We start from the raw sequence: 20,292 nt of genomic DNA, 5'->3' as shown, positions 1-20,292 counted from the left end.
AGGACGTGACGTGGTCACTGAATAAACTATCGTGACGTTCCATTCATTCCGCATCACGTTGTCTCTTTACACTGTACTACAGGTACCGGGTGAATATTAGCGGACCATTGATGGCATTCGTTGGTTTTTAGTCTTTTTTGTCACGATATTTCACGATCCACGCGTCCACATTACTGTTACATTGATATCAAATACGGCTCTTTTTGTGAGAAAGAGAGGGAGAGTTTTAATTCGGCATCATTTTTCGCCTTATCGCGGATCACCACTTGAGTTCTCATTCCAGTCAACACCGCACATCGTTTGCTTGCAGCGTCGACCATAATTTTAATGACAAATGGGAATATAAATATCTCGGTGGCTTTTACGATGTAGACCAGAACACATTTCTGTCTAAAAAATGAATTATTTAAAAGTGAAAAATGAATATAGTAGTTTTCTGGACAAATAATACATGTTATTGCACGTAATTATTTCAGCTACATTTTGGAAACGGTTCCGTCCAAAGCTAGCTGCGCGCAAACATTCAGTATTCGTACGAACTCGGTAAAAACCTTCATCGAGTTCTTAACACGTTATAATCGAGAATAGTAAAAACTGTCAAATTTTGATTCGGTTTATCTAATAACAGATCTTGCTTTAAACGGAGATAAAAGGATTGCGTGAAAGTTTCTCAAGCGGCTTAAACGTGTTACATTTTGATAATTGGTCGATTTGTCCGATTAATTCATCAACTAAAGTGGATTCCACGCGTCGTTCCATTTCGGACGAAAAGGTCATTGTTCTGATTCATGCGCAAGACGATCGGTCGATTAGTGCTCGGGACAATCCTCTCCGTCGTCTATTGCGCTGTCTTAGTTTTCTTTCTTCTTTTGAAGAAATTCCCGACGAGTTCTGAGACAAATCGGTCACTAGGTGCTCGGAACAATGAGTATGACCTGTAGTTTGTCCGTGGTAAAACAAATTGAGCATAAGACGTTGTAGTGGTAATGAATATTGCCTCGTGAGATGCGAACCTCTTTTTACTTGTGTTTGTTAGGCTTGTAATTTTACGGTTCGGTAACTTTAAAACAGACACCGCGAACTATGTGTTACCGCAGACTCGATAGCGAAACTTAAACAAGACATCAAACTTACTGAACATCTTTATCTGACTATAACTCGAGCGGGTTCCCATGAATTCTCTTGAGCCCGGAGCACACCAGGTTGTTCCTCTTAGGGGACGTGAAACAGGATTAGCTCTAGTATTTTTCAATACTGGGATAGTTCTATTGGGATAGTTCTATTGGGATAGTTCTATTGGGATAATTCTATTGGGATAGTTCTACTGGGATAGTTCTATTGGGATAGTTCTATTGGGATAGTTCTATTGGGATAATTCTATTGGGATAGTTCTACTGGGATAGTTCTATTGGGATAGTTCTATTGGGATAGTTCTGCTGGAATAATTCTACTGGGATAGTTCTTCTGGAGGAGTTCTTTTGGATAGTTCTATTGAGATAGTTATATTGGGATAAGCTATATTGAGTTAGTTTTATTGGAATAGTTTTACCGGGATAGTTTTACTGGGATAGTTTTACTGGGATAGTTATATTAGGATAGTTATATCGAGAGAGACTGATCTACAACTGAATCTCACCGGATACCGGAATAATCCGATCATCGTAATAGTATTGTCACGTGACGTGTGCAATAGATATTAGCACGGTTTTTATCGTAATTGGAAATTTTTAATATGGGAAAGCAGAGTTTCGATAAAGCGCAGGAGACGATGGAAGGAGAGAAGGGTTGGGGGGGGGGGTGAAATTCAGGTAAAACACCCGGCGGCTCTGATCAATTTATTATCAGCAGCAAATCATTATTCCATCAAATACTCACGTGATCACGACATCTGTTGATAGCGCGGTCTGTTTGGGTTTATTACTTCATTAAACGGTCTAACACTGGGTGGAACTAAGTAACACCGGGTGGAACTAAGTAACACCGGGTGGAACTGAGTTCATTTTTAATATCGTGCACGAAATGAAATGTCTGGACTCTAATTAATTATAGCCTCATTTACAACACGTCTAAAACCTTTCCACCTTCATTAAGCATTGGGTGCGTTAATCCAGCTCACAGTTACTGTTAACCCAGTTTCACACTTGACCCAGTTCCACGCTTGACCCAGTTTCACAATTGACCCAGTTCCATGGTTGACCCAGTTCCACAATTTTACCAGTTCCACGGTCGAATTTAAAGTTGAAATCATTTCATCTTCAATATTTTAAACTCTGATTTTCAAAGTCAAATTCTAACACAAAATTTCATTAAGTTTTTCAATGAAAATCAGGAGAGCTGATATTAGATTTGAAATCAATACGATGACTCTGATACTCCGGATTCGATTTATTCAGGCAGGGCTCGCATCCTGCATGTTGGTTCTATTTCACCCTCTGGGCTGACTCGCATATTTTCTGTCTCAGAAGTCAGTATTTGTAGGTGCACAAACGTTACGTTTGTAGTTACCACAAGGACACGGTAGAAATGAGCTGTAATTTGAACTAAACCTCGTGTGATCTTTAGGAACTGATGCTATCAATTTATTCGATCTGTTATCGACATATTTTGCTTTGCGGCGAAAATGTCAAGGTTTTGTTGTTTTTCTCAAAGTAACGTTCGTACCTGATATGATTCGGTCGGTCAACCACTGGGGGATCTCTATTTAGCCAGTAACAGAGCGGAATCTTATCGATTTCTAACCAACATCTATCGTTATTGCAAATAGACCCCTCTTATCTGATGCCATGTTAAAATGATAGCGGGATTGTACGTGAATGAAGTGACCACACCTGACTGGTCACTAGTCACCACACTGACCAGACAAACTTACAAACCCACTCAACCGCTAGAGCTTGGTGGTCTAGTGGTTAGCACGCTCGGCTGGCACGCTGTGACCCCGGGTTCGAATCTAGGGTTAGGGTTATTGTGGAGCTAGGATTGGGGTTATCTGCTGGTTTGTGTTAGGTTTCTGACCAGATGGGCTGTGGCTGGGCTCCATTTTTACTTTACTGTTTCGAGACTTGAGTCTTATCTAGGTTTATAGGTGATCTATGGTAAGTGTGGGCGATGCCCCAATTTCGCGAAGGCGCAGTCTAGTGGCGAATTATCTTTTTGTAATAAAAGAAAACGGGTGTTGAGAATCGCGATCTACTCGAGTTCACTCCCGCACATGTCGCTGAGCATACTGCCATAAAAAGAGCATAGAGGGCGTGAAAATGACCTGGACATAAAAATGACAAATTCGAATCAAACTGTTTCACTTGTAGCCAGGGGACTAACTGAAAACATGAATTTAACGACCTGTCTCTCGCTATTTCAACCAACAAGGGAGAAGTAACAATACGCGCGCCGGGTCCCAGACGTGCTGTACCAGATTTCTCAAAGCAGTCATTTACCCCGTATCAATAAAATGAATCACGCCGTGACGAATTATCAACGCGTGTAACACTGCAACAACCGTGCATCATCTTGGAAACTGTACAGAAAAACTGCTCTCAATTAGAGCGCTGATTAAGAATATATTAATCAGACACCCGCGACGCTTTAACAGGCAAATACAAAATACAAACATCGGCGTCGTTTGAGAAATAGATCGAGCTATTGACGGAAACACGATTGCGTAATACGATTAACGGTTTCAACTGAAGCAGAATATTCAAAATGTGTTTGAGTAAAACTCAATTTACCGACAGTTTATTTCAGCGGCGGTAATTAATTTGAATGTCACCTTGATTCAGTAGACTCCACGTTATTCAGTTATAGCATTTCGGCTGAATTTCGTAGACGAGTCAAATCAATTGACTAATAGAATTACAGTAGAGGATGTTTATGATTCGACGGGTATCTATGAGCCATTTTCAAAATAGATCTTAGCAAAGATACATCCTCAGTTTGTTATAATCTATTGTAGATATCTAATCGAGTTAACAAGATACTGCGTTGAGTATCGGGCAATTTAAAAGTTTTTATACTCCGGTAATGAAAATAATCTTGAGTGCCAATAGAAATCAAAACGAACATTTTAGATCTTTTTTTTACATATGCAAAACGTATTGTTGACATATTTCGGCTAGAACTCATATAGCCTTCATCGAAACAAAATCAGAACGTAGTTATAGACAGTGACAGTAACTGACAACAACATTGACAAGAGAAGAATTGGGCAGATTGACAAGGCAATTGAAAATTTTAAGGATTTTTAGTCGAATTCACCGATTTGAGCTGTATCGCGTAAATGAGGAGTCATTTGAGAAGTTTTACTGACGATAAAATCGGATTTGTTTGAATTCGTTTTGATGGATGTTGAAAGCGGCGCGTATTATAGACGTGTATCATTTCACATCGCTGATCGGGTTATACTTATTGATAAACGTGAAATGAAAAGATCTGAAAGATATCTTACGCTTATCTGATCCCGCCGCGCGCGAGTCATATTTTTGTCTCGTAGAAATATCGACAGGAATTTTAACGGCCGCGGCGCAGACTGTGCGGGTATGACGCAAGAATCTATTCTCTCTCTATCTCTTATAGAGAGAGAGAGAGAGGAGTGAGAGGAATAAAGAGAGAGGGAGGAGAGAGGGGTGAGTGGAGAGAGACAGAAGTAAATAAGACAGGAATTTCTCTTGTTTTATTTATTGTTAATCAGATTGCCTTTAAGCTGTTGTCAGCGCTCTCAGAATTCCGCAACCAATTCTAATCTATATGAACATGAGTTTTATCATCATAGCATCGACCGCCGTTTCGTTTTTCTCTTGTTTTTTCTACCTGACGCCAGACGATTTATTTGACGTTTTTACGATTCATAATAAATAACAGAAATTTGATATTCTTTGATGAAGATGAAAATGATTAGAAAGTTGGCGTGGAATTGAGAATTTCTCGCTAGCTATGAAAGGGTTCACGACGTACTAACGAAACGAAATAAACACAGAACGTAGCATGATAAATTTAACTTTGAAATTTTAGCTTAAGTACGTTGGAAATTTCGGTTTCGGTTCTGATAAACAATCTTCTAATGAATCAACTTGTGACTGATTTTAGTTAATCTCATTTGGCTGCTTGATGATTTGGAAATAACTATAAAGGGTCATAGATTATCATAGATATATTTCGGTCGTTTTCAACGTGTAAATATTTGAATGAATTTCGTTTTTTTTTTCATAAGAAGGTATGGGCTGATGCCGGGTTAGTGTGACTTGTTTGTACGAGTCAGACGTGAGACGAGTCATATACTATAATCGTATCGATCTGAGAATACGGGCGCAAATACTCACACACAGTTGACGGCATGATTTAAAATACATCGGGGTAATATCAAATTCCGGTAGCAGCTCAATTTCTAGTCTCCGAGATCGCACGAATGAATGGACGGCTTTATTTATATACTCCAGTGTATACAGGTTATTCCCTAGTTATAAATCAAATTGTTGTTTTTTTTCTGCGCCGTGATGTCTTATTATTGACAAAGTGCTCAACGTACAACTTCCCTCGACGATTCGTTAAGTTTTTCTTCATCAAAACACGATTCTCATTAACTTAGAAATTACACGTCAACTTCTTTTCTTCGACCGAGTATAAAAGTGGACGAGACGAAAGCTCGAATCGACCGTTCGGTTCTTGTTGTTATACCGTTTGTAAATATAACGAACGAATATGTTTTAGATGTGATTAGGGACATTGGTGGGGATTATCACGGATTAGCGGGAAATATCTTACTAAAATTCCGATTCACAACCTTCGATATATATTTCAAGATTCTCCATATCTTTATTTAGACCGTGTTGATATTTGAGTATGTTTTCTGTAATTTGTGCGGCAGTGATTAAAATTGTTTATGAGTAAGGATTACAGTCATATGAATAGAAATCTGACCTTCCGGAGAAAACAATAAAATGACCTCGCTGATATTCGAAATGAAGAAAAATGAATCTCTACGGATCTCTGTTTACTGAATGTCTGGGAAGCCAAAATCCAAACGTCGTAAAGCACAAACAAAATGTTTCCTCGAGCTTGTAATATCATCGACGTTCCGTTAGCGGTTTACTGATTTCAGCCGATGTAATCTACATCGAGTGAAACATACGGGCCGCTTTTATTTCATAAACAAGATTAAAATAACGGATTTCTCGTGAACGAGGCTTGATTATGAAATGTCGTTTTCCGATTGATCGTTTTAAAACCTTTGAATCTAACGCGGATATCATTTCATCTTTCACCGTTAATTTTCAAAAACAAACCGTCACTTATGTCACGTGTTGTTAATTTATCATTGGATCAACTGAATACGTCGTAAGAGTTTTTTTGTAATAATCTGCTGTTGTTGGTGGCTTTGTCATCAAATGAAACAATGACCAATCAACTCATATATAAGGAAAATCGTTCTGAGGCGTTTGATAGTTCGCCGGACTACCGCTAGGGGTCAAATAATTGTCAGCGGTGATGAAGACACAATCGACCAATCACCGGGCGGTTTATTAGTGACGCGACTAGCGTACGAGTTATAGGGGTCAATATACTGTGTTTATCGAGATCAATAAACGACAGTCATTCGCTTATAAATTTATCGCGGAACCATTGCTAAATCGATTCGGAGAAATATCGAAGAAAAATCGACAGTGCGCCGGGTTTTTTCTCTTTTATCGCCAAGATATATTAAACCGCACCAATAAAGCCACGCGAATTCGACTTGTTTCGGTAAACAGCGACAATTTGCTTGATTTACGTTCAAATAAAAGCTTCACCAGACCGGCAAAGGGAAATGTTACGACTACTGACACTGAGTGACTCGATGTGAATGATAGGAAATCTTACCAAAAAAAAAGAAATTATTAGTATTCCTCGCGACATTCGCCTCTAAATCTGTGAAGTTACAGTTTTATCTTTGCACAAGTTGACGTCATTTAAGTTCGTCCTAAAGTTTGATAAGACATTGGAAAAACTTTTACGTAACTATTTTATCACCCGTAAATCAAGTCCTTACAACAGTTTATCTTACTCCTGGTTTCTGGGTACGTTAAAAACGTTTTCCAATTTTGGAACTCCATAAAACATTATTTTTCTCTCTTTCAGTCGTTAAACTGTGAAAGTTAGAATTTATCTTTTAAAACTCTTGTAATCAGCACCATAGCTGATCAGACAAACGTACAACACATGGTCAGGGCGTTTGGCTGGCAATGAGAGGTCCCGGGTTCGAATCAAGGGTTACCCACCAGACTTATGGCCGCGAGAGACTTTTTTGGGGTTTTTTAGATAATTTTCTATTTTGAGACTATAGACGATTCCATTTTGGTGAACGATTGACCGTCCCTTCATCCAAAAACTCTCTTTTTTGCAGGACGAAAAAGGCAGTCAGATGAACAGAGGTTACTGGCGAAATTAATGTTAGGATATGAAAAGGCCGTCCGACCAGTTTATAATGCTTCAGATCCGGTTGAAGTTCGACTAGGAATTACATTAACTCAAATATTTGACGTGGTAAGTGATTGTTATTGTTATTTTGAAACGCCGATATCGATGACGTAGTGCGCATCGACTCACACAGAACTCCTCAAACTCCTCAATTAACGCTGTATCGATGTAAATATAAACATTATTGTAACGGTTTTCACGACGTCAAATAATAAATATCCCACAATAAGACGAGGTTGATTGCGGTGAATCAAGTCTATATCGCAATAATCGGTGATAAGAATATTGTGAAAGTTTCTCTAATCAGAAGCTTTTCATCCTTAGCGTCTATCATCGTCGTCGCTATTATGCACGAATAACCACCGCGCCACGGAGGAAAAAAAACCAATTCGGAAAATAGCGGAGAGTTCATGAGTCAGTAAAATACAAATCGAATAAGAGGGAGGCAGAGAAAAATATATCGGAAATCAACAGACATGGCGCCGTCCGTCAAAAATAGATATTTGTCAAGCTTCTTTTTGCGAACCCTCAGAGAAAAAATAATCAAAGAAAAAGATACAAGACCCAGTTTTAAGTCTAGTTCTTTGAAAAGACTTGTGAAGACATAGATGAAAAGTTCGTCGATGACGTAGGGCTTAAATCGTCTTTCCCCCGTGGCTTATTTCGTTCATATACTTTTTACATACTTTATAATTCAGTACAAAAACGGTACATTGAAAGAACTGCACTTTGCGCAAATTCCGCTTCACATATTCGAACTTGCACATTCTAAAAGCTGTCAGCAGAGAAATTGAATATCAAAATCTATGAATATTTTCTATTTCCTCCAAACAGGATCGATTTGTGAAATGCAATGACCTATATCAGTATAGATTATATCAGTAACCATGAAATATTTTTGGTCAATTCTTCACCTCGTCATCAACGATCAATCATAATTGATTGTTTTCAGGCGCTAGAGCCTCATCTCGACGCGCACGCGTGCAAGACCTCGACCCGTTCTGTCATTGGAACTAATATCAGTTCGTTAGGAAGCGTTTGTTCGCACAATCGAATCGCATAAAATCCCGAAACCGTATTACGGTCGAAGGCTACGTCACGGTCGATTAACAGTAAGCATCCCACCCGAACAGTGATCAAATTGCCTTATCTAACAGCTTTCTACGATCTGCGTGCCGAACTCATGATTCTACTGCGATTATCCTCAGTCCATCAAACGGATCTTCACCCGTACAGCTCATTTACTTCACAATCTCTGACGCGCTGGTTTTGATCGAAAGCCTTGAGACACGCGACCGTTTCGAACTGTCATATTGTTGAACTGCGGATCGAGACAGTTCCACAGTGTTTTGGTGAATCATAATTTCATTCATAAATGAATATAAACTGAGAGCTAAAGATGTTTGGAACTTCACCGATCGTCCAGAAAACTGACAAACTAAAGCTTAGCAACTTGAGGAGAAATGTCAAAATTTCCAAAAATAAAATTCCAATACATGGCATCACCACGTGGCCAAATAAAAGGGGCTGAAATTCAGTTGAAAAACTTAGAAAGGTTTTTAAAAAAAATTACTGTTTTCGACCAAACAGGAACAGCCTCCAGATTGCGGGGTGTGAACTATTTACACCAAGCATAGAAAACTCTGAAATTAGATTCCTCCCCTTCCTACCGACACGGAATCGATTTACGGCTCGACCACATCTAGAAATACATTTACACACACGGATAAAAAATGAAATAAAAAGATTGTCGCAGTGGTTTGTATCTGGAGGCGTCAACAAAAAATAAAACATATCTATACGCAAGGTTACAGCGAGACAGGTCGAACAGTCAGTGGTTGCGATGTTATTAGCCCTAAAGCCATCAAACAACTGAAGGCTTTCATCTTGATGCATCCCGTTATTGGTTTATACACATCTGTGTCTTTTTCTATAATCATACATTTTTGACTATTGCACTTTAGCTTTACGTGTTGGAAGAGTAATTTGCTGAGTACGCGGAGCGATGAAACAGTTCTGCGGTCAATTGATGTTGGCGCACACAGGTCCCGCGGACTCTGTGCGGGGTTACTCCTGTATTATTAAAAGACTTCTTCGTCTTGTCGATGAATAAACATCTTCTAGATTAAGACCAACAAGTCGAGCACACGGTTTGAGTAGAGGCGTCTTGCACGCGATGGCCACTAATAGAAATGTTATTTGGTTGTTTTTTTCTGTGAAAGGTGAACAGTTTTTCACGAGTTGTTCTGTGTAGTACAGCGACTGTCAATGTCGTGCTGATCTCAGCGGATTGCGTGATATGATGAAATAATGTTTGTTTTTGTTTCTTGTTTTTATATTACAGGATGAACGCAACCAGGTGCTAACACTAAATATCTGGCTTGATCAGGTGAGAACTATTTAAAAAAACTTGCACGAGATTTGAAATATTTCCCGAGACCATTAAGCGCCAGCGATATTCAGTTAATTGATTTTTCTTGTCCAGATTTTACTTGAATATGAATATATAAATACCTGCTTAAAGTTCAGGACCCAGTGCACGATTTAATTTGATTCTTTATAGAGTTAAGATAAGTTCATTTTCAACCTTAGAATCAAATTTGAGCCGATAACTGTGGATCTGAATTCTGCGGTATATATTGAAGGTGACCTCTACGGTTAACGAGCGTATAAACGACTCGTACTGTGTACAGTTATTACCTCCTTATCGCCTATTGTCATTTTCCAAGGATGCGGTAATTAGTGAACACTGGTGACGTATCAGTGTTTGATGTAAGTAAAGGTGAAACTAATGACCCTCGTGCCGTATGAACTGAGTCACCGCATCGCTAACTGAGCTATAACTATTTCTACCACAACGACTTGAAAAACAGTTTAAATGCAGTCGGAATATCTGATGAGATGATGTCTCTCAAATAATACGTCCATTGTAATCAGATATCTTACTTTCATTAGTGACATCATCGATATTTAAAAAAGAATTTCGTATATCTGTATACATTCATGCAAGATTTATGTTATTACTACGTATTTCTTATAACATGAAACTACTATTCCTGCATTATCTAAGGACGGATTGTGTAAGAAGTAAACATACAAAATATACCATCTAAACCATGTAGAACAGAATGAAATAAGATCTTCTTAAATGAGTAAATATTTTCGATGTATATAATTTCAGGAATGGATCGACCAAAAGTTGATTTGGAATCCAGATGATTTCGGAGGACTGAGTATGATTAGAATACCGTGCACATTTATATGGCGTCCAGATATAGTGCTGTATAACAGGTAAGGTCTGTTACTGAGATCTACCGCAGCTGTTCTCATTTCTAATTGAAACATAATGTGTTTGAGTAATTCCATTTTCCGCGCAAATCTGTTTTCCGTATAAGAATGAACGGATCGATAATATCAGCGCTAAAATGATTTTATGAAAGTATCCCGGGGCTCGGTTTGAAAAAACTGGCTTTTTCATTAAAAAAAGTAATTTCATCAAGGTTCGTTTTCTAACTGGGAATAACCGTCGAAAATATTCCTTATACCAACATGTACCCTCCAGGGTGCTCCCGTAAACGTATTTTATTGAAATAGCTTGATATAAGAATCTGAATTAAATCTAATGATTGTGTTATTGTTATTTAGTGTTGACGACTATTCAAAAGGATATATGAAGGCTTTATCGATGGTAGGAGCAAACGGGAACGTTTTCTGGCCGCCGATCGTCCGTCTACGCAGCTCATGCAAACTGGATATAACCTACTTTCCGTTCGATGATCAAATCTGTAAATTGAAAATGGGCTCGTGGGCCTACGACGGTTATCAGGTGGACGTAACTAACAGAACGCATAACGTCGACTTGTCGAACTATGTCGACCACGGCGAATGGGAACTAGTCGAGACTAAAGTACGACGTCACGTGATACGGTATCCGTGTTGCGACGAACCGTTTCCGGATGTGACGTTTTATCTGCATCTACGGCGTCGAACTCTGTACTACACGTTCAATGTGATAGTTCCATGTGTTTTGCTATCTTCCTTAACTCTAGTTGGATTTATGCTTCCACCTGACAGCGGAGAGAAAGTCACTCTTGGTTTGACTGTATTGTTGGCCTTTTCTGTATTCATGCTGCTTATTGCCGAAAGCATGCCGCCTACTTCCGAGTTCGCACCGTTGATTGGTAAGTTTAGAAAAAAATGAACCAACTGGTCCCAAAGCGCGCCGGCTTCAATACGATCAAAGTAATGAGGAATTAACCCAGTCCATACCGACATCGTTAAAGGCAAAGTTCATAAAATAAATCCAAGGCGCCATTTGAAAGATTTGATTTCCTGGAGTGAATCAGTAATCGGCTCAACACCCAGTTACACAAAATACTTCTTACGGCTCAAAATATGAGAGCTTAAGAAATAGTTTCTATTATTCTTCGGGGGACTCAGTTTACGAGGAAGTTTGATAATGAACGAATTTGTTTTAGAGTCGATGTTTTAATACTGTATCGAGGTCTTGCAGCCATGTGGTTTTTCGGCTCGACCAGCACGCCATATCGGTGGCTAAAATCGTATAAATGATTGACATGAAAGGCACCTCCCCCCTCAAAGTTTGTAAATCCTCTGATTATCCAATGTTGTTATGTACGGCTAATCTCGAAAACTTGTTGACATCAAGTGTCCAGAATATGTGCATTTTCAAAAATCATCATTTCCTTTGTATTTCATGCTCGACGAAGTTTTCGTGCCTTCACATTTGGGACACACTTTTCTATGCAGATGCCATTCTGATGGCTTGTCCTGTCCCAAAAGGGCACTTTTTCATCCAAAAAGGCAATATCACGTGGACTCCTGCACTAAAATACGCCAGTCATCGTTGTCGACAAAATTAAAAAAGGCAACCAAAAAAACTTTGATGGACTCGTGCAAGTCTCATCACAAGTCCGCCGTGGATCCACCCTTGTTTTACGTATCTATAAACATACATATAGAATGATATCTGAACAGTCGAACCTTTGGTAATCTGTGCGTAACCGGAGGCAATGTGTGCGTCATCTAACAGTCTGTAGCTATAAATAATTACGAGATTATTTCTCATCAGTTAATGAGAAAAAAACACAGCGCCACGAGTTAATATCATCACAGTGTTAAACATCTCTATTCATTACTGAATATAGTTCCGTACAGTAAAACTAGCCGTCTTATTACGGGGATTGCAAATATTTCAAATTGAGTTAAGAATCAGGGACCTCGGTAGCGATGATATAGATATTTCACTGAGTCGAACAGAAACCGAGTTGAGAATCAGTGAAATAGAAGATTATTCATGATAATTCGCATGCCAATTGTAACCCGGTTTGATATGGCGCACCAGCTAATGGTCCTGAGCTGATATGGTTATTAAATTACCTCAATTATACCCAGTTTTATATTAAAATTTATGATTTATTCGCTTGAATTGTTAATAACAATACGCATTAGTTTCAGCTCTTAAATCCTGATAGAATATTCAATGTTAATTGTGATTTAGATTCGTAAGCGCTTGAGGTCGTTAAGAATCGGTCTCTCTCCCACTCCCTCTCCCTCTCCCTCTCCCTCTCCCTCTCCCTCTCCCTCTCCCTCTCCCTCTCCCTCTCCCTCTCCCTCTCCCTCTCCCTCTCCCTCTCCCTCTCCCTCTCCCTCTCCCTCTCCCCTCTCCCTCTCCCTCTCCCTCTCCCTCTCCCCTCTCCCTCTCCCTCTCCTCTCCCTCCCCCTCCCCTCCCCCTCCCCCTCCCCCTCCCCCTCCCCCTCCCCCTCCCCCCTCCCCCTCCCCCTCCCCCTCCCCCTCCCCCTCCCCCTCCCCCTCCCCCTCCCCCTCCCCCTCCCCCTCCCACTCCCTCTCCCTCTCCCTCTCCCTCTCCCTCTCCCTCTCCCTCTCCCTCTCCCTCTCCCTCTCCCTCTCCCTCTCCCTCTCCCTCTCCCTCTCCCTCTCCCTCTCCCTCTCCCTCTCCCTCTCCCTCTCCCTCTCCCTCTCCCTCTCCCTCTCCCTCTCCCTCTCCCTCTCCCTCTCCCTCTCCCTCTCCCTCTCCCTCTCCCTCTCCCTCTCCCTCTCCCTCTCCCTCTCCCTCTCCCTCTCCCTCTCCCTCTCCCTCTCCCTCTCCCTCTCCCTCTCCCTCTCCCTCTCCCTCTCCCTCTCCCTCTCCCTCTCCCTCTCCCTCCTGCGTTGAAAATTGTTGCTATTTTTGTTTGAAACTGTAATTACATCACGTAACAAGCTGGTACTGAAAACCATCGAAAACTACACAATTAATAAACGCCGAAGACATTTTAGAGATTGGCATTTTGTATTTTTGAATAGCTAAAATTTCATCCTTACACAACCCCCTTAATCGAATTTGCTAAAGCAATTCATTCAGTAACAGATTTGGTCTGCAAAGATGTCTCGCAAAATTATACTGGAAAGATTTTTGAATACACAGAAAAAATATCAACTTATCCATTCGAAAGATGACTCATGAAATATTGTTATCGTTCGCCGCTAGATGGCATTAGGTGACTTACCAATGATTAGTTGACCCGGTTAGCGGTGACCTAATTTCTGTCCGCGAAAGCTTCACTGCAAACACTTTAACGCAAATCGATACTGTCTGTGTGCAGAACGTTTAGAAAAATATACGAAACAATTATAAAAGTAGGAAATGTTACTAAATGAATTATTCTGAATAATTCACAAGTTCATGGAACGGATTAATTTTTCATATTCATCTATTGTGCATAATTTAAACGATAAAACTTATGTCGTGTCGAAGATACTTCGAGGATCGACTATCGAGGATCGACTATCGAGGATCGACTATCGAGGATCGACTATCGAGGATCGAGGATCGTTAGCACTTCACTTGGCGTCGTATGGAAGGAATGTTTTATATGTAAATTTCACTCAAATATCGTTGTATTCAGACTATATTTCAGATATGAATTTGAAGTATTTCAAACTTTGATAATGAAAATAATAAGACATTTCTTCCACCGAATAAACCAATACTCTATCGATACGTTTATTCATATTACCCGGTGTCGGCACTATCGATTTTTCATGAACTGCGCGTCGATGAAGAAAAAATACTTATTTTTTCGATCTGATAAATCTATGTGCGTCATTCTGACGGACATTCTAATGTCATCTGACACCTGATAGCACTTTCTTACCGCAGTATCTTCACCGTAATGATCGTGTCTTTAAAACTAACCTGAAATAGCCGCGCGTCGGTTGTTGTTATCTTTCTTTCGTTTTGATTTATGTTTTTACGAGTCCTCGGTTTTAACACGTCTGTGACTATTTCAAAACCTTCCCACTCCGATGACGAGGAGAGATTTTAAAGTGTCGACTCGAATGGGAATTCACGTAAATCTGTCAAACATTAATCATCTTCATCACCACAAAACCTGTCGCTGAATAATCTAAATTTTCAAAATTGTCGCAATCGCTTTTTTCGTTGTATTTCAAGCTCCCCGCGCAACATCAATGATTCCGTAGAAAAAAATCGATTTGACAATCAATCAATAAAAATCGATTTAACAATATTCGAAATGAAGAATTCCAAGTTTTCAGAAGGAAAGAAAATTGTGAAATCGTTACTTACATTTGCTGCTATACTATTTGAGAACGTATTGAAACTACAACTTATCGATAGTTAATTCGACAGTATCGAAGTTTTGACTAAACCCCACCATCGTATACGCGAGTTTGATGTCTGGCTTAGGCCATACCTTTACCACCTAATATGAAATATGTTTAATGTAAAATGTGAATAATCTGTGCTCATTTTCTTTCTGAAAAATTTTGGAGCGAAAAAAACTTTGAAAATTTTTGAACGATAAAATGAGTTAGAAATAACTCGATAGAATTTTAATTACTCCACGTAGGTAAATGTATGATAGTAAATCATAATGCTCCCAGTCACAGGAAATACTCAGCCTTAAAACGCCACTGAACTGATTTTTCATTCAGAAACGATATGTGTAAAATTGATGACTCGAGGTTTCGCGTCCAAGACGCCATTCATTTCTGTGCCCGGTGAAGGGTAAAGACACTTCATTGCAGTTGATGAAAAACGAATCTAATTTATTCGTCGTTTCGTGTGTCAGAGGTGTTTCAGAACACGGTTTTACAGATAACAGCGCGATGCCGCCGTTCTGAAAACCGGAATTGACGAAATACCCGGTATCCATTCACCGCGCGACGCCATTATGACAACCCTTATCGAGAAATATATAATCGGCTTCATTAACTGCGCGTTCGATTTGGAAGCATTCGCCTTGAAATCTTTTAAATAACAAATTTCATTATGCAATTCGCAGTCGGCGTCTCTCGGGTGTGGGATCTATTTCACATTCCGCGTTTGACGTTTTATGCAAATCGCAAATCGATCAAACTCATGCGTTAGACCAACTTCCGCATCAGTCGCTGGCGCCTTTTAAAAGTTGACATTTCGAGTGTTAATCGATTTGAATTTAAATCGAAGAAAAATCACGTAACCGATTCCGTACTGTTTGGTTAGATTGATTTCACTTCTGTACGAAGGGCATTTTCGATTCGGTTCAGTTAAATAACTTGATTGATTTCAGATTGAAAAAAAACGTCTGTTCGCTATCAAATAATTTGTAGTTTCGTTATGCTTTACTAGATGGCACTGCCTGACGTACTATCGGGTGAAAATCCAAATTCTAAATTTGCTAATGATTTAGCATTATCACCGATATGTTAATTTGGAATTTGGATAATTTCCAATGCTTAGATTCGTGATGGAAAAAATCTGACTTTATCAATCAATATTGCGCTAAATGTGGAATTTATCAAACTGAATATTTTCCGGTAAACATTATGAAATTCTTAAATACAGTTTCGGTCATGAATCGGCAATTAATACGTATTTTAGAATTCAAAGATTTTCTCCCAGAAATGCCTTTTATATTTCACCAAGTCTCATAACCATTTATGATCATCGACGTATTCATAATCGAAGGCTGTGAGTTTCTCTTGTGAGCCGTGAAGAAGGGTTAGATCTTCGAAACGTCAGAAATTCCCGGTTTTATCTCCAGCAATTAATCGTAATAAATCTATCATCACTTCTTCAATTACATTATCTTCAGGATTGCAGCAGTTGTAGCGTTTCAACACCCGGTGTATTATGGAACCAAATCCCCTTCACTGAAAAAAAAACATCGTATCATTGACTGAGAGTTCTCGTCAGTCAGTCGATTCTGCCATTAATACTGAAAATATTATTCCCGATTCAATCTAGATAAACTATTGGCTATTATATATTGCTCAGGATTTGTTATTTATCAGATGAAAAACCTCCGGCAGATCTGAATAAAATACGTCGTGGAATTCGAAGCGCAATGGATGATTGTTTGTCCATTACGCCGAGTTTTTGCTTCAGTCTGGTTCGTAATCAAAATACGGCATTATTCAGTTTCGCTATTGGCTTATAGATCGTACTACAATAATAAGATCCGGAATCAGATATTTCTAAATGGAGGAGATATTGGTGGATTAGCCGACTACGTATGGGAAAAAATGAAGAAAATATTAGCCTATGATATTAGCAAATTGAAAAAGAGAAAAGAACTGCTACTTACAGGGAAAATTTAAACATGCCCAATAGATACGATGAAAATCACAAACACAATGATAATGTCAGTTCATGTATGACACACACATTGAGAATTCGGATATCCTAAAGTGTGGTGGTACTCGAGAAGAATCATCAGCCCTTTCTATGATGCCGATGAAAAACCTTTTTTTAGCCTTCGTTGAACTTCGGAAATTTCGAAAACCCGATTACAAGACCTCTCACCAGGGCGGGATGGAAAGGCAATTAAGATTTTTTGCACTTGATTTAAGACATTGCACTTGTTGTTTTCATAGCCGTCCGTCAATTTGTAATATCTTCTGTTTTTTTTTTTGTTTGTTTCAGGTGTATATCTGACAGTTGTGATGGCGATGACGTCAATATCAGTTGTATCGGCCGTAGTTATACTAAACATTCACCACAAAGGTATAGGTGATAAAAGGCCGCCTCAATGGCTGCGATACCTCGTGTTAGCCGGACTCAGTCGCCTGATGTGTCTTCATAAAAAAGAATACGAACGAATAGCTCAGACAAAAGCTCGTAGCGAAGAGGACAGACCGATGCTTCGACCTCATCAGTTTTCCAGTTTTCGAACGGTGTTCAAAGATGGCACGGACGGGGAAGGCACGAAACTCGGTCCGTGTATAAACAATACCGGCGATAAGGAACTGCGCGGTAATATAACCGTCAACGCGGTCAGTCAACGACCTCGCAACTCGACCGACGACGAAATTGTGAGACATTTACGAATTCTGATCGACAAACAGGAAAAAGCTGACTTCGAAATTAACATAATCAGGGAGTGGCAGGATATAGCCATTATTATCGATCGGTTTTTGTTTTGGTTATTTTTTATAGTTACGACAGTTTCGACTGTTGCCATCTTGTTGCTCCGCCCAATGTACAAGAACAAACACATACCGGACGATGATTGACAGATGCGGAGATTGATCATCTCTGTGTTGCGGTTTTTTGATTAAATTAACGAAGTTTGGTCACGTTTTGACGAGTGTTTTCGGTCGGGTATTTCGGAGGTGCGATTGAAAGCGGATGAACCGGAGAGTGCCTCAAATAACTTCGCTTTCTTCGGATTCCGTAAATGGTGAAAAATCGTCTGCAACTCGACTTCCTGTTTGCTAGATATGCTTCCGCCATGGAAAATTCGAGTTGACGTCTTGTCGGAAATGACCGCCTCTGGGAAGTCAGATTTTGGTTGATGATGAACGATAGCTTGGCGTGATACCTATTCCTCAACTTATTAGCATCATGCACTAACTCTAACCCTATATTCACATTGTAAATGCGGTGTAGGGAACCGTCTAGAGTTGCCTTGACCTTCGAACAGCGGAAGAGGTTTCGAATAGCAGTTATCTTAAAGAATTCGGGCTCACAATTTCATCGCTCTTCAATCAACGTCATTTCAGCATCGTGGTTATTCATTGATTTGAGATGGTTGAACTTTCACTGGGTTTTTCTAAGAATATTCAATAATTTTGAATTTGTGATTTGTCTAGTAAATTCTTTTCGTCACAAATCAATCTAGCATCAAAGTGACGTCATCATTGACCCCTGGCGAGCTTTCTTGACTTGCCACCAAACATAGCACCAGTGGTGTATGGATATCATAGCATTTTATGATCTTGGTAACACCTCGAAGTAATCACTTTGACTTCTCCGATGTCAAACGCAAATGGCCGCCGATATTGCATCATGGTCACGTGATGAAGCGGATGGCTGTAAACGCGCATGCGCAGTGCGACGATGGAATAATAAATTCCGTTTCGTTTAAATCGTTCTCTCACAGAAACACGGATATTACTGAAACGATGATTATTATGAATAATGATTCACATCGCGTGGATGAAAAATAATCGCCATTCTTTCTGTGCGGGGTTTATTCTGGATTCCGCGTGTTTGTCCTAATCTGCTAGGATGGAATTGTTTTCGAAGGTGTTTATTCCCACGGTGGTTCGAGCTGGTTTGATTGATCGTTATTTTCATTGCCAACACGCTTCGATTCGATCAATGAAATCCGTGACTGTTAAAGAAAACTTGCAATATTTATTTTTACGTCGTTTCGTTCGGAAACTTGATGAATTTAAGCTGCCACGTCGCTCGTAAATAACTGTCCGTATCGAATGAGATCTAATACTGGTATCAAATTTGATAAAGCTCGACGGCTGTGGTTTATTTCGCTGTAACAAAAACGTGCAAACCGCCAACGTCGCGAATCATTTTTAGCGAAGCAGAATTTCTAACGAAGTCGATTTCACTTTTACGAATCAATTCATATCCGAAACGGGAAACAGGGGTCAGTTACGCAGACAAGGCTTCAATCTAAGATCAATCAGAATTAACTTATTATGCCTAATACCATCTAAGTATTCAAACCAATTTTGACGACGCTTTTATGATTTAGACTACTTTTTGACTTCAGTCGAGTCATGACTGCGTAACTGGGCCATAAACTCTTTAAAAACAAAATGAAATCAATTTGACTCAATAAAGAAATATGCCTGGACAAAAACTCCAGGTTATTTCAGATGATCATTCAATATTTTCTGCATCCATTAAATCCAAAGCATTCAATACAAGGAGCTTGAACTGATTGAAAAGTGAAAGCAATGAATGGATCACGCAATGTTATTTTGACGAGGTTTTGGTCTGGCTCAGGGATCCCTAATGGTTCCTACGAGAGTAGACAACACTTCATATTCATATGTAAATCTATCTTGTAAATATGTAAATGATTATATCATATCTTATAATATTTCCTTTTTGCTAGATTTGGCATTGTTCCCGTAACGTGTGAAATAGGTAATAAAACTACACAATTCTTATCATCGTCATCAGTTTTTTGCATGGTTAACTATTGTCCCTGAGAGACTATTAGGAGATTCTGTTGAACAGAGTCATCACCTATAAACACATGTATATTAACTAGTACCTCGGTGTAAGTTATATGTAAATTAGGTACAGATAGCGAGATGTGTGTGCTCAAGAAAAACAAAGCAAAGTTCTATTTACTTTATGAAAATAAGCTCCGAAATCTCGAATAATGAAACTTTCTATAGCCTTTTCTAGCTACACTTATAACTAAATGAACCCAGAGTTTTGAATATTTCTAACATTAAATGATTAAGATTTGGATAATATTATGCAAAGGCACACAATATGTAAAATAGAGTTATTTTTACGATTTTCAAGTAACAGTATGATGCATCAATACCGATGAAAC

At 39.3% G+C, this 20,292-nt stretch overlaps 1 protein-coding gene across 1 annotated transcript; it reads left to right on the top strand.

The window, feature by feature from the left end:
* Nucleotides 1-1,732: 1,732 nt before the first annotated feature.
* Nucleotides 1,733-17,989, top strand: LOC141906359 (neuronal acetylcholine receptor subunit alpha-10-like). The gene is made up of 6 exons (XM_074795607.1): nt 1,733-1,784; nt 7,373-7,512; nt 9,791-9,835; nt 10,628-10,737; nt 11,092-11,627; nt 17,400-17,989. The coding sequence occupies exons 1-6, from the start codon at nt 1,733-1,735 to the stop codon at nt 17,987-17,989; spliced, it is 1,473 nt and encodes a 490-aa protein (XP_074651708.1).
* The last annotated feature ends 2,303 nt before the right edge of the window (nt 17,990-20,292 follow it).

Source organism: Tubulanus polymorphus, chromosome 5 (genome assembly GCF_964204645.1).
Source record: "Tubulanus polymorphus chromosome 5, tnTubPoly1.2, whole genome shotgun sequence".
NCBI classification, from domain to species: domain Eukaryota; kingdom Metazoa; phylum Nemertea; class Palaeonemertea; order Tubulaniformes; family Tubulanidae; genus Tubulanus; species Tubulanus polymorphus.
This window is presented reverse-complemented; position numbering and strand designations above follow the sequence as displayed.